General features: G+C 36.9%; 2 protein-coding genes across 12 annotated transcripts in view; both read left to right on the top strand.

Moving 5' to 3' along the window:
- Window positions 1-8,008, top strand: part of shroom2a (shroom family member 2a) — a 37,512-nt gene extending 29,504 nt beyond the window's left edge. For all 11 annotated transcript variants that reach the window (XM_079460110.1, XM_079460107.1, XM_079460116.1 and 8 more), the window contains 5 exons: window positions 1,228-1,797; window positions 3,459-4,040; window positions 4,683-4,863; window positions 6,281-6,553; window positions 6,806-8,008. In XM_079460110.1, coding sequence (XP_079316236.1) covers window positions 1,228-1,797; window positions 3,459-4,040; window positions 4,683-4,863; window positions 6,281-6,553; window positions 6,806-7,078 — 1,879 coding nt within the window. In that variant the 3' untranslated portion in view covers window positions 7,079-8,008. The remainder of the gene's footprint in view (window positions 1-1,227; window positions 1,798-3,458; window positions 4,041-4,682; window positions 4,864-6,280; window positions 6,554-6,805) is intronic.
- A 1,904-nt stretch (window positions 8,009-9,912) lies between these two features.
- Window positions 9,913-14,414, top strand: cldn34a (claudin 34a). Its single transcript, XM_079460034.1, has 2 exons — window positions 9,913-10,039; window positions 10,892-14,414. The coding sequence occupies exon 2, from the start codon at window positions 10,987-10,989 to the stop codon at window positions 11,731-11,733; it is 747 nt and encodes a 248-aa protein (XP_079316160.1). The 5' UTR covers window positions 9,913-10,039; window positions 10,892-10,986; the 3' UTR covers window positions 11,734-14,414.
- The last annotated feature ends 1,477 nt before the right edge of the window (window positions 14,415-15,891 follow it).

Consider the following 15,891-nt stretch of genomic DNA (forward strand, 5'->3'; position numbering starts at 1 on the left):
ACAGTTGTTTATACACACTCTGTACTAGACCTTTCTGGTTAAACACGTTTTGTCATATGAATTTGATTAAACAAGGAAAGTGAGCTTGGTGACTCCTGACATGTTAGACTGATGTGTTTGATTAAAGGTTGAACGTTGGGTGTTCCTTGCTGTCGTGGATAAAGTGTTCGTATGGTTTGATGGAGATTGGCTGCATGCCAGCTCATGTTAGCATTATCAGCATTATCAGTTATTAAAGTCAAAAAACGATTTAAATTTTTATATTTACTAAGTTGGGCATCTTATATTCTATTATTAAATCATTTGTTATATATTGGCTACAAGTGTTGGGTAACAAGTATTTATTGTGCTGCATCAGCCATATTGATCAATTGCACTACTTACTGTTTTATTTTTGTACTTTATTTTCATTCCGTTCTTGTCTGTGGAACACAGAAGTTGGTTTTATACCCCTGAAAGGTAACTGACAAAGTATTAAGTTGATGTTGTGGGTGTGTGTATTTCTGTGCAGGTCAACTCGGTGTCATACGTTTGTGCGCATAATCTGTACTCAATGACTAATCATAGTTTACACAAAAGTGTTTTTTCATCATTTACTTATTCATCATTTAATTAGTCATTTCTAACCTGTAGGACATTCTTAATTCTGCAGAACACAAAAGAAACATATTTTAAAGAACATTGGTACCACCATTGGACCCCATTGACTTCCATTGTATGGACTCCATGGATTCCACAAAGACATTCCCAAATATATTTTGTGTTCCCCAGAAGAAAATAGTCATGAACAGGTTTTGAACAGCATGCATACTAAGAGTAATAATCCACATTTATGATCTTTCTCTATAAATTATTATGATTTATTATTAATCTGAAACAAGGATAAGAGTAAAAGCATAAACCTAAACATTCCAGATTAAGAGAGGAAAAGTGGTTCTCTTTGCCAGTTGCTGCAGGGGAAAGATCATTCATTCTCTATGAGCATGACAGGCTTGTGGGAACAGAAATATGCAGGGTATGACATCCAGCCTGGGAGTTACCATAGAGAAATCGTGAAATGTGGGAGAAATGTCTGCCTGCCTATCGATTTACACTCAACACAGTGAGGCTTTGTGCACCAAAAAGGCAAATATATTCAAAGTTTGGGCCTTTGATAGAAGCATCTTCAGTAAAATGCGATGTTGGATTGAGTACTTAATTTCTCTCATTTCTCTTTTTTTTTTTAAGATTAAACCCAAAAGAACACAGTGAACCTGTATGCAAGGCGAAACCAGAACCTCCTGCTTTGACTAAAGACCTGGAGATAAAGTCTTCAGATCCTCCACCCGGTCACCATAAACCTGCCCCGCCGTTTTCTGACTTCAGCCCTCGCAGTGAACCATCAGCCCTCTCCATAAACAAGAGCTCTGTTCTCTTGCCCCATCTGGAGAAGTACAAATGCCCTGAGGGCACACCTCCTCCCCTTGGCAAATTTCAGGAGGTCCAGCCTGGATCACAAGGAGGAGTCTTGGCGTCACTCTCTCCTGTCAACAGTCAATGTTCCACCCCTTCCCAAGTTCCCCGGAAGAGCTTGGAGCTCAGCAAAGGGCCAGTCAGGGAGGAGGAACTACAACAAGAGCTTATGCCTCCTCCCTTTCCACCTCCTCCCCCTCCTGTTGCCCCGCCCACCCAACAAAGCACTGGCCCGACCCAGCCCACCATGGAGGTGCAGCGTTCACCCTCACCACAGTTCGCTCCCCAGAGGCTGACCGACAAGCCCCCTGTTTCTGTCTCCATACAGGATGAAGCTCCTGGAAGGTAAGATTTTCTGGATTTAAGGTTTAATTTCGAAGTTGAGGACTTTTTCCCAGGTCTGCTCTGGAATTTAGGGAGAGTTCCACTGGCAGACCACAGCTGGCTTCCTAACAGCTGCAATCTTAAAACCATCACTGGAAACTCTCCCTATTGCCCAGTAATTTAATGACAGACAGTGCTGCTGTGGCAGTCTCTTATTGTATTCATGCACATACAAGGGGCTTATTCATATGTTTCCTTTCCGAAGAATGAAGTTCTTCAGACTAGAATATTGCAAATGAACATTTCTGTGGCATTCTTTTGGTTGTTTTTGAGGTTTTTGATAGCCTCACGTTGTCTATCCCTCAGCAGCTTCTTTATGGGCAGAAGTCTAGAGTTTGGAGATGATGAGGGTTCTGGTCAGGAGAAAAATGCTCTAGTGACGTTGTACATGATGATACACATCCATACATAATCATATGTATGGGTGTGTATAGATTTAGTCACAGGAATTCACGAAGCCCTTTTTCTGGTTTTCCTGTCCAGCCTGGCAGCTCGTATTTGTGGAGAACAAAACTAAAGCATCTTCACACACATTAGACTAAAGAATCTTTTCGTCTGAACCTTGTTTTGTTGACTCTTTTTGCCTAGTTTGTAACCCATTACCAGCGATTATTTTGTGGAAACCCACATGACTGATTGAAAAAAACGTATGATTTCTTTATCATTTATATTGTAAAAACCGGTAAAAATGTATTCTTTGCCCTTTTCAATGATATGTAGTTAGTCATGATGAGTCTAGAATTCATCTGTAAAAATTTTCACTCATGGTATAGTAACATTTAGTAGCATCTGATTTTTAGCATCATACATTTTTGTAAAATAATCCATTATTGGTGCTATATCATTTTTATTGTTAATAAAGTTGCTTTGGAACAATGCACATTGTGAATAGCGCTATATAAATAAATTGAGTTAAAGTTAAAGAAAATTGTTGCCAAAAGTATGTACTTTTATTTGTACATATGTATTTAAAAAAGTTCCTATAAAGTTTGTATTGTAAAAATGATCTAATATGTATTCTAGTCTTCGAAATGATCATTGATATATGGTTTGTCACGATTAGATAAGAATTGAATAGTAAAAGTATTAATAGTAAATTATAATTTACTATTAATAATTTAATAGTAATTTAATAATGATCATTGATAAATAGTTTGTCACAATTAGATAAGAATTGAATAGTAAATTATAATTTACTATTAGTAATTTAATAATGCTATTAATAGTATTTGTATGCCTCAATTATCTCCTAAAAACTGCTTATAGAGTCGTTTTTAGGTTTTATTAAGGGATAAGAATGTGTTTTATACATACTAATATAGAACCAATATGCATGTTAATAAGCAAGTAATAAATGATGGATTTGTGTACTTTAATATAAAGGGTAACTCAATATTTTAATGTAATTTATATTAAAATTCAATTTATATCTATCTATCTATCATTTTATCTATATAAAATCTGTATGTTTTTCTTAAACATATATATGTTTGTGATCTAACAGCACTAAACATTTTTAGATGAACCCAAGTTATTATGTTAGTATAGTGACAGTGAACAGGTCGCATTTTTTTGTGTAGAAAACAATATTTATATTTCTGTTTGTTTCAATTGTTTACCAGGATGGATCGAGTTAAAGATGAGACCACAGCAGTGAAAAAAGTGCCCATTAAGATCGTCCACTCAGAGAGCAACACAGAAAAAGAGAGTCGACAGTACCTCGACTTGCACGGAGAGAACCCTCTCACCTCCCAAGCACCTGGAGTTACTCATCTTCAGAGTTTAGGAAACCCAGATCAGTCGTATTCCCTTTTCTGTACTTACACAAGGCAAAAGGACCAGGAGCCTGAATCGAGAGAGGTACCCATGGGTCCTCTAAAAGACCAGGGTCTGCAAACCAATGTGAGCCCCGTACCTCACACAAAACATGGTCAGCAGCTCGACCCATCGGTGGATCACAACAGCAACGGTGTATCTTCACACACTTCTCGCTCTGAGGATGACGATGGCAAGAGGGAAGAGCTGGCTAGAGATATAATGGGCAAAGATAAGACCCTGGTGGAGATTTTAGACCAGAGTAAGATGAAGACCACTATGGATCTGATGGAGGGGATTTTCCCTCAGGGAGAGCAGCTGCTCGAGGAGGCACAACAGCGACGGAAAGCTGCTCCTAAACAGCTGTCCCCTCGCAACTCTGTGGAGAAGTCAGTATTACTTATGTACTTGCTTTCAACGCATACTTTCATCTGATTTCATAACTCATATATCGGGTTTGTCTGATATTTTTTCAATGAGGAATTCAGGGTTATTATTAAGCCCCGCCCATGTGGTTGTCAGAAAAAGCTAAGAATGACTGATAAAGGGATACTCCACCCAAAAATGCAAATTGTAGTATCATTTACTCGCCCTCAAGTTGTTCAAAAACTGTATGACTTTCTTTGTTTTGCTCAACACAAAAGTAGATATTTTGAAAAATGTGAGAAAGCAAATAGTTCTGGGGCACCATTGACTACCATAGTAGTTTTCTTTTACTATTGTGGTTGTCAATAGTGCCCCAGGAATGTTTGTATACAAACATTCTTCCAAATATCTTTGTGTTCAGTTTCATTTAGACAGGTTCAGATCAACTTGAGGGGACTACATAATAACAGATATAATTTTCTGATGAACTGTCCTTGAATTATGTATGTATTTTATAGTATATGTAAACATGTTTAATTTCTAAAGTTGTAAATAGGTGAAGTTGAAATCGTGGCATTGAACCATGAACAGTTTGTACAGAACAACTTGTGTTGTTTAACTTGCTTCTCTGTGATTTCTCATATCTATCATGTGTGGGTTCTCAGGAAGGAGGACAAGACCCCGGTGGCAGCCACCGCTTTAGTGACTAATTCCACCTACTACAGTACGTCTGTGCCCAAAGCAGAGCTGCTGATAAAAATGAAGGACATGCAGGAACAAAGCGTGGAACACGTCTCAGAAGATGAACTGGAGGAGGACAATGAAAATGATCTCTCCAGCAAGAAGGTACTGCCTGTTCCAACACAATGTGTAGAAAATCAAAAGCTTCCTACTAATTCATTTCACTTTACAATAAGGTTGTTTTTGGGTAGTTGACAAATAAACCGTACATGTGTCCTATGTTGTGGAGTTAGAAGGTGTAACAAAGATCCATACAGGGAAGGAAGGAGGCGGGAACCGGCGAACATTTACCAAAACTTTAATTAAATAAACAGTAATACAGAAGTAAAAGACCACAAGCCACCTCACAGCAGACTGCCGGCCACCTCACAGCAGACTGCCGGCCATACAACATAAACACAATCTTAACACGTCTGGGTCTGGTCCTCTATCGTCAACAGTCCTGCCGCTTGTCCCCTTAAGCTCCCGATCTCCTCCGTGAGATATGCAGGACCAGCGCACGCACAGCTGATTCCAACTATCACTCGTCCCACCTTCCTAACCACAGAAGTGTTGAAAAAATATAAGATAAATCCATCTTATGCTATTTTATATTATACATATAAATATTCATATTCATAATATAAATTAATATATTATATTAACAGTTTGTTTTATAGATTTTAGCTGTCACTCCGTAGGACACATTTATGGTTTAATGCACTACCTAACATTCTATTTTCACTTCTTTTTTTTGTCATAGTTCATGTTCATTTAAGCATTTACTAACACATTTAAAAAAACAAAAGTAACTGTTAATGCAACATGAAATAACATGAGTAATTGTATTGTCATTAACTGACATTAACAAAGATTAATAATGCTGAAACAACAGTATTCTTCGTTTTTAGTTTATGTTTGTTAATGCATTTATTAATGTTAACAAATACGTTCACATTGTGGTATTACTACACAATGGTATTTAAATATGGAGTCTCATGTTGTTACCATGTTGATTTAGTACACACTAAACAACATCAGCCTTAACCTATGCTGCTGTTAATGTCCTTCTCCATCTTTGTTGAATAATTCTTGTTAGATAACCCTGTCAAAAACATCATTTAAAAAATAAGTTAAAAATAAATCAGTAAGTAACACATTAATGAATAAATAATTCAAATTATTAATCGTGATTAATTGTATCCAGAATAAAAGTTGGTGTATACATAATATATGTCTGTGTACTGTATACACGCATACACATACGTGCATATAATTAAGAAAAATATAAAAATGAATAAATGTTTATATATAATATAAATTATTGGTAAATATAAATAAATACATCCTTAGTAGATATATATTCACGTACATCATGTGTATGTTTTTATATTTATAAATAGAAAATGAATATGCACAGAACCCAGACAAATATTATTTTGATTCTATCCGTGATTAATCGTTTGACAGCCCTAAAATAAATATATTTTAGTTTGAGATAAACTTGTGGTCTCCCTAAAATGTTGGTGGTTCTTTTTTCCAGCACGTGTTGATTGACAGCCTGAGCAAGAAGCTGCAGGTCCTAAGAGAAGCTCAGGAGAGTCTACAGGAGGACGTTCAGGACAACAATGCTCTTGGAGAGGAAGTGGAGGCTGTCGTACAAGGCGTCTGCAAACCCAATGAGCTCGACAAGTTCAGAATGTTTGTCGGCGACCTTGATAAAGTGGTAAACCTTCTGCTGTCCCTGTCTGGACGTTTAGCCAGAGTGGAAAATGCGCTCAACAGCCTGGAGGAAGATGCTTCGCTGGAGGAGAGGGTAAGGAGGGGCCAGACGAAAAAAAATGTTTGGTTAATTGGAAATAAGGTGGTACCTTTTTGTTCCATTGTTGTACCATATTCGTTTTTGTAGGAGTATCAAACTTTTAAATGAGTTGCCAGAATGTAATAGAGTCTACTTATTATATAAATATTCATGTTATGCTTCACGCTTGTGGTTCACTTGTATTTGAAATCGTATATAAAGCATAACAAATATTTGTATTTGTTTTATCATCATCATGTTTCGCAGCGCACGCTGACAGAAAAGCGCAAACTGTTGATCCGTCAACACGAAGACGCCAAGGAACTAAAGGAGAACCTCGACAGGAGAGAGGGTGTGGTCTATGAGATCCTGGCAAGCTACCTGCTGGAGGAGAGGATGGCTGACTACGAGCACTTTGTAAAGATGAAATCAGCCCTCATCATTGAGCAGCGAAAGCTTGAGGACAAGATCAAACTGGGCGAAGAGCAGCTCAAGTGTCTTATGGACAGTCTTCCAATAGACCAGAGGATCATGAACTGAGGATTTTTCGTTCAGTGATCCAAATCAACTCGCCTGACACGCCCTAAATAACAGGGTTCCATAGCGGTACTTACTGCGAATGGAATTTCTGTACATTGTGGTCAGATATTAGGTGCTCCCGTCTGCCGCAGAACTGAAAATATTTTGGCAAGACTCGTGAAGCTTTTAAGACCCTGACAGTGCTGGGCACTTTCAGGTTATGATTTTACAGACCCCACTGTGGCTGTAATCCTTTTTTAATTCGGTATCATCTGATGGTTTTCTCGATGTTACACGACCCATAGAATCATATGGTGATTAAAAATGATGCCTTTCTGAACTGTTTAAAATATACTTCAGAATTATGTTTGCACAGTGCACTTAATGTGCTATTTAAACTTTAACTTGCTTAGGTTATCAACTCTGTATAGGCCATGGTCAATCACTGTGCTGTTGCTTTTTAACCACTAGAGGGCAATGAAGGACACAAATTTAAACGTGTCTGTCCCTGAAGTTGGGATTAGGCACACACTCTACAAAAGCATTTCCGTTCCATTTGCATTCATTTTTCACCCACATATATGCTGTGATGCCAGGAGGTTTTAATCGACTTCCAAAAAGGACTTTCTGATGGTGCATTCTTTCCTGCGGCTTGCATCGCTGTCCCGATCGTGTTAATTCAATGTTATTTTTAGTAATTTATTTTAGCCTTTTGAATTTTTGTATATAACTAGAATAGGCTAGTCTTGTACGGCTTCACTATGTTAGTCAGACAAACTACGACTAAGACTTCATGCTTTGTATAGATATGTATTTAGGATTGCTTGTAAGTATTCTTGTGTCTAAAGATTCTGAGAGACTTGCCTAAACTACATAATGTTGTTATACTATATAATAATCTCACTAAGGATTCAGTGCTTGTCTATAAAATACCAACTGCCTTTTGCTTCTAATGTTGTGTCCATGTCTTTAATAACTTTGTGTGATTTTTGTGTTTTTTACGAGTCATAGATCTTATTTTAATTCTTAATTTCCTTACACGGTGAATCAAGATTTAGCAATTTATGTAATACAAGTTAAAAGCTAATTGAGCTCATTGTATTATTGCTAATCAATGCGACCAGTTGCTGGGTATTGCATTGTTCCTCTGTATTCTTCAGATAATAATTCATTTTATTTGTGACGATTTAGCTCATAATGGCAATTAGCAAGTATTTATATAATTTTTGCTTTTGATGGCAACATAGCAGCCACCATAAGGGTGGATCATTCATACAATGGGGTTACGCAGTTATGTGCAGTGAAGCACTTAACTGCTTTATTTATTGATTCTTATATCCGAGTAGCTTTAATCACTTTAAGATTTAAATTAATTTGTAACCTTTGAAAAAGACATAAAATTCTTATCTATAAGATACACCTAATAGCAGTTGCAACATTGTTATGACACTAACATACTTAGATTACAGCATGTGTATATTTCTGCTACGATGCATACTTGAGTCTGAACTATCTAGTTATGCAATACTACAGATAAATATTACTGAAAGATCGAATGTCTTTAAAGGAACAGTTTGAGTGAACCGCATACAATAAACATTAACCTCAAGGGGAGAGATGCATAGTACCAGGTTTTAGCTCAAGAGCTAATTTTTACCCCTAGTTCATGGGCAGTCTGATGTTAACACATCATACATACATGAATAGTGAAATTTACGTTGACCAAATAAATAAAATGGTAAAAAGGGTCATATTCACACCTTTCATTTTATTCTACTCGTATAGACTTCAGAATACACACCCACACATACACACACATATTCCTTCTGATGAACACAAAGACTTAGAAAAAATATTAGGATGAATGCTTGTAACTAAGCAGTTCTTGGTCTTGGCCATCATTGACTACCATAGTAGAACTGTTTGCTTTCCTACATTCTTCAAATATATTTTGTGTTCAAGACATTTATAAAGGAATTTTCCTACTTTGGTAATAGAAGGGAACAACTCGAGGGTGAAAAATGATGACAGAAGTTTTATTTTCGCTCAAGAGTCCCTTTAAATTGAACACAACCTGCACCATGTTTTACCCCTCAGGTTTGATTAAACTATCACAAAATAACGTGTATGTGGGTAGTTGACGAAGAAATGTGTCCTAAGGTGTAGGCCTAACCAAGAATTTGAAAAAAATAACAATAAAGATAAATCTTTCTTTTGCTGTTTTATATCATAAATTGGTCTGTTGGAACGCAAAAGAAGATATTTTGAAGAATTTAGGAAAGAAAACCGTTCTGAGGTACCTTTGACAACTATGGTGGTCAATGATGTCCCAGAAATGTCGGATGCTAATATTTTTGTAAATATCATTCTTTATGTTCAGCAGAACAAAGAAATGTATACAGGTTTGGAACAATTTGAGGTTGAGTAATTCATTTCCCATGAAATAGAAACTTCAGCTCAAATTATAAATCAATAAAATGACAATTTTAAAAACAGTTGTATTTCCTCAATATCAGATTTGTGCTTATTTGCAGCTATAATAATATGTTTAAGTTTTCCAGAGTTTATTGTTAATGATATAAAATGACTTCATAACCAAACTACTTCTATTAGAATAACACAATATAAACCACAACCTGAAAGTGTCTCTTTCAAATTTTAAACTCGTGAGAGTTTGGAGACATTTTTTTTCAATAATAGCCCAACAAATAACATTGAACATATTCAATGTCGAAACAAACACATCGGGTAACAGATTACAACTGTATGGCAATAACAGTCCAGAGTTACATTTCACTCCTGCCCCTTTTCTTCCATTTAATGGATATTGTTCATGAATCATTAACCAAAGTTGTGTTTGATCTGTACGTGTCAGGTGGGAAAGTGTCTGCCCAGTTGTGTTTGAGCAGTGAAGGTGGATAATCCTATAGCAGGATATGTGTTCAGTTTTAAAAAAGGCTTTCGATTCAAAACTTTTTAAAGGTAAGAAAGAGAGTCTTATGTTTTATATATACGTGTTCAGAAATCGTTTACAGATCATTTTATTTCTCTCTTTCTCTCAACCCCATCTGATATGTAACTTTTCTCTTCCTCTATTGCTCGGTCTCACGTGCAAAGCCTTGTGCTTGGCCTTGCAATGTCCTTTTTCCTTCCTCTGGAAACATAGCGCTTCACACAAAAACGTTATCCTCAGACAGAAAAGATCTTTTGTGTCTAAAGGAAGCACATTGTGCGTTGCATGTTTTGTAAATATCCTTCAAGACGGCTCTACCTGTCTGATGTGTGGCACTGTGGGTAATGAACGTACATGCCGTTGCCATAAAAACAGCTGTTGTGCCCATGGGAATGCTGGTTTGAATCCGGCCTGCGTCATGCTCAAATCCCATTGCTCATTCACTTTCCTGTCTTCTCTACACTGGCGAGACGCCCATGTGAAAGCTTACGCTAAAGAGAGTGCACTAAGTTGTCTTTTTTTAAATGGTATTTCTGTCTACCTCTATTGTGTTATGACCAGTTTTCCTTAAGTGACTTCAGTTTCCTTCAGAGTATTTTATAACAGTGTGTATTTTAAAGGGGTGGCTTACCCAAATAAAAAAATTCAGTTATTTACTCATTTTAAACCTGTATGACTTTCTTCTGCAGAACACAAAAGAAGGTATTTTGAAGAATGTTGGTAACTGAACCACAGTGGTACCCATTGACTTCTATTGTATGAACTCAAAACCAATGCAAGTCAATGGACAATGCCGTTCTTCTGTTTACCAACATTCTTCAAAAATGCTAAAAGCTTTTCGTAAATTAAAATGATTTATTTGTTAACTTTTTATCTTACAGAATACATGAACCTGCAATGTGACCATGATGTGAACAACAGCATGCAGACCTGAGGACAAATCTTCGCTAGATGGTGTTGGGTCTTAATTCTAACTATGGCTTACCGGGCCCATTCAGCCCATTTGCAATTCTTGGGTCTGATATTAGGTTTTGTAGGATTGATAATCACAGCGTGCCTTTCAGGAGTGAATGACTGGAGAATATGGTATTTGGATGATCAATCTATCATCAGCGGGGGATTGGCCTGGGTGGGCGTATGGAGAGCCTGTTTCAACAGCCATATTTTGGACTCGTCGGAATTCTGCAAAAGCATCAGTCTTACAGACTCCTTCATTCCTCCAGAAATAGCAGCTGCCCAGGTACTCTGCATGACTGCTTTTGGTGTGGGTGTGGTGGCGAACTTGGTCGCTGGATATGCGGTGAGAATTGCGTACTTTGGGGTTGACAGTGGGAGTGTCAGACTGGCCTTTGTGGTGGCCGGCTCCTTATTTTGGCTTACCGCTGCGTGTTCAATCATTCCGGTCCTCTGGAATATGAATTCTGTGCTTACAAATCTCACAATAGACTTCCCCCCAGACTTCTACCTGCCCCCGGCTCCAATAAAACAGGAAGTGGGCCTGGGGATCGGCGTTGGGATCTGCTCATCTGTGCTGCTCATTGTCAGTGGTCTATTCTTAATGTGCTATAAGGATCCTGTCAAAACCAAAACCAAAACTAGTAGTAGACCAATGGAACATTTGAATAACATAAATGTCAGGTCTGAAAGCTCTCTGGATAGAATTAAAGAGAGCGGAAATGAGGGAGTGATCAACCTAGCCTTTGAGAATGAGAAGAACATTTAGGATGAATCGCATAACTCCATGGAATGACATTGAAAATTTTAAACGCAAATCTTTTGACAAAGACCAGCGCTTGTGTTTTAAGACTACATATTTAAAGGTCCAGTCAGTCATAGAGGCAAGGTTGGGAATTGCAACCAACGGCTCATTCCACCCCTCTCCTCCCTTTCGAAACACTACGAAGGCTGACAGAACATGGCGAATTACATGCAAGGGGACCCGCGGTGTATGTAGATAGAAATAGCTCATTCTAAGGTATTAAAAGCATGACGCTTCATTGTGTAAGCTCTTCATACACCTTGGCATGCATTTATATTATGTAGCATTTCTATCAATAGATCATCCCAAAAATGACACACTGGACCTTTCGGTATAATTTAAATCCTTGAAGTAATTTTAAAGGGTTGATTGATAGTATAGGCTGCGCTGCACAGTGAATATATTTGTATAAATTGAGTAAATAATCTGTTGTCAAAGTGATTCTTAACCAGGGGACCAGGGACCACCAGGGGGTCTCACGGTGATCTAAAATAAAATATAACAAGAGTTAAAATAAGCTTAAACAACTAAAATTCAATATATTTGGTTGAATTTTGTAATGAGTAGACCTATTTTATAGTCATGCCGTAGTAGAATACTTTACTGGATCAAAATAGTTATGTGGCAGGTAAATGCAGTTCAAAGGGATAGTTTACTCAAAAATGGAAGTTTTATCAAAATTTCAAACCTGTATGGTTTATCTTTCTTCCACGGAACAACTGAATATATTTTAAAGAAAGTTTGTAACGAACGACAGCAGCACAGACAGCATGGACACAAATGCAATGCAAGTCAATGCGTGCCGACACTGTTCGGTTACCAACATTCGTCAAAATATCAGAAGAAAGTAATTCATGATTTAAATGACAAAAGGGTGAATAAATGAGGACAGAATTTTCATTTTTGGGTGAACTATCACTTCGACAGTGCTTACATAAATACTCAAAATGCCAGCTTGTTATTTTTTAATAGTAGTGTAGATAATACTATAGGCTACTATATATAGCACATTGAATATACATATTAAAAGTATTTGCCAGAATGAGTAACACCATGTCCACACTGCCACGCAATGTCGCAACAAAGAAAATGTATTTTTCAGTTATTTCGACAAGCCATGATGACAACATGCGACAAGCTACAATGGATTCTGTACTAGAAACATTTTAATACCGCACGTTGCGTGACACGCGCCTTGACATATAGTGTCAGCACGGTGTAAGAGTTACTCCTGAGAAAAGGTCTTGCATATTTTTTAGCAAATATCGTTGTGATATTTGTGCATTTTAATTGCCTGTTCTCGGGCCACAATTCATTTTACCTGCCATTAAACTGTATTAACACTAAATGACCCTGGATTTAGCTGACTAAGAGTGGATCTTTGAACGGGGACAAGGGGCTTTTGCTTTCAGAGGAAATAACCCCTGCCACGAGTGAAATGAACTTTACTGTTATTCCTCAGCTTGACACTTGCCCTTATTACTGTTTTTTCAACATCCCCCACGGTCTTCCAGTTTGTTACTTGCCAACATTTAATCTTGTTAAAATCGAACATTGATTTTGACAAATCCCACTGAAAATTACAAGGTTTTCCTCTGTTATAAAACCACATAATCCTCCTGATTATACGACAAAGGGAAGTAATTCCTTGCCAATTAAAGCCGAATTTTGTTTTCTGTGTCGGTTCACTGGCCTGTCAAGGTCCCCTTGCAACCTGATGATTGATTTAAAAAAAACACGCAATTCATACACAAGAGTTTTAAGGATTTTATGAATAGTGGGTAAAGACCACCGGCCCGTTTGCCTGCCAGGATGGACTCCCTGGGCTATTGCTGATTGAATGTACAGTACATTGTTCTGAGGAAGAGGTGAAGGAAACATCCTGAGGCTCCATACTGAGACAAACGCATTGTATTCTAGTGGGCAGCTAACATAAACACATTACCATTATGTGATTGAGAGTGGTGTGTGATGATGGTGGAATGAAACAACCCTTCATGAATCTCAGTATGAAACCCTCTTTAACAACAACATGTTTGTGCTGTATTGAAGGACACATTCAGATTGTTACACAAAAGATGGAAGAGCGGTTAAAAACAATAGGAGATTTATTGTGAATAGCCGATTGGGTTTGTGCGGTTTATCTGAGATGTCTGACACCAACACTTTTCATACTATGACACATGGCGTGATAAGACAAAACTGTAGACAAGGGTGAAGGCCAATAGCATTTTTATACAGTTCAGCATTTCCATATCAGCAAGACATATTGCATAAGTAAATACACTGGAAGTATACTATTTATATGGCAAATATTTAAATGTTTATAAAACTAACTATATAAAAGTAACTTATCCTATTCATTTTTATTTAGTGTTATGATGTTATGTAAAAAGTGACTGTATAAAAAATATAGCAGTACTTTTAACTATTTTTAGAGTTGAAAAATGTTTTGAACTCAAAGATTTTATGTTATCCTGAGATCCCTGAATACAGCTGTCTTTATTAAAATTATTTAAGTGAATATGGTGTTTGGTTTTATGTCTGAACTAAACCTTAAAGGGACAGTTCACCCAAAAATGAAAGTGAGTAAATGAAGACAGCATTTTCATTTTTGGGTGAACTGTTTGTTTAAATAAATGAATTCATTACAGATTATGGGATCTTTTCATATATCATTTCTGTGCAGTCTGTACGTCTGTGTGTATCCAATGTCTGTCTTAAAGGTTTTACAAAAACAAGATCAAATTCTCATTGATCCCCTAAAAAATCTCTTTATACTGTATCTGCTTAATTCCAAGATGAAACCCACAGGTAGTTTTGCTTACATGAATGTAATTTCATTTTAAAAAGCCTGGGAAACAGCCTATAAAATAATGAGCTTCATTATACTATTAACGATACTTCATTATTTCATGAGTTTTGGAAATAATTATTGACTTTTTTGTTGTACTAAGGGTGCATTGATGTAAAAGCTGTGGTGTGTGATCATTTGTTGGGTGTGTTGTAATTTTGGCGTCAGATGTTGCGGCGTGAGAAACCGTTGGCATTTTACAATGTCTTGAAATTCCTTTGTAGTACCTTCTATGGTTTTGAGCTGCAGCCTGTATCACATCTACGCAGGTCATCTTACCCTCTGCTCCTCTGTATAAGCATAGCATCTTTTGTTTGCTTGCACTACGAGCTATCCTTGGGGACCAATCGCACTAATGGCTTCAGATTTTTAGGTGATAAAGTAAAACCATAAGCAGTTATCTGAAATGAAAGAGTTGATGATAGAATTTTATTTTTTTGTGAATATAAATAAGTTTATAAAAAGGTTTTATACTCCATCAGTGTTCGGTATAGTCACAAATTGTAAAATCTTTGGAATGTTTAGCTTTTCTTTGCACTAATGTTCTCTTGAATATGTATTGCATAAAAATGCATGAGGTAAATGATTACATGAAACAGACCTCTGCATCACACATGTTTGTTTTATGTTTGCCTTTTTGTTCTCCGAATTAAAGTATTCACATTGTATAATATTCATATTATGCCTTGATATAATAATGCCAGTGTGTAAACAAACTGTTTTACTCTGAATGGTGTTTACCCACTGTAATAAATGTTGACAACATAACTCAATGTGTTCGTTTATCGGCTATTTTCACTCTCGATTGTTTCCAGTTAACTCCATTAGGACATTGTTCCTAATGAGTCGAAGACACACCATTTCCCTTTTCTGTCTAGGGTAGTTCTCCTCCCAGCCAAAGGCTGGAAATGGACGTCAACAGCTAAACATCTAAATCTAAACATACCGCCCATTTTCATTTTCACTATCAATATCCATCGCAGGAAGTTTGATCAGGGCACAATCTTTGTGGCGCCTTGACGGCTGAGAACACCACATGTATACCATATTTTTAAATCTGTGTGTATGCTGGGATTGATTTAAATGTTGATATCTCAACGGAAATGTCCCCTATAAAATACAGTAAAAGTTAAAATTGAAAATCCTTTACAATTGTAGTATGATAAGAACTACATCAACTTCTGAAGTTTGGATGAGGTTCTGCTTTTGTTATTCATTGAAGAAAAACTACATATTGATATGAATTGATTTTGATGTCTTTATATCCA

This window comes from Barbatula barbatula, assembly GCF_947034865.1.
Source record: "Barbatula barbatula genome assembly, chromosome: 7".
NCBI classification, from domain to species: domain Eukaryota; kingdom Metazoa; phylum Chordata; class Actinopteri; order Cypriniformes; family Nemacheilidae; genus Barbatula; species Barbatula barbatula.

Excerpts from the sequence above, each read along its gene's own strand:
- cldn34a (XM_079460034.1), top strand. The coding sequence starts at position 10,987 with ATGGCTTACCGGGCCCATTCAGCCCATTTGCAATTCTTGGGTCTGATA.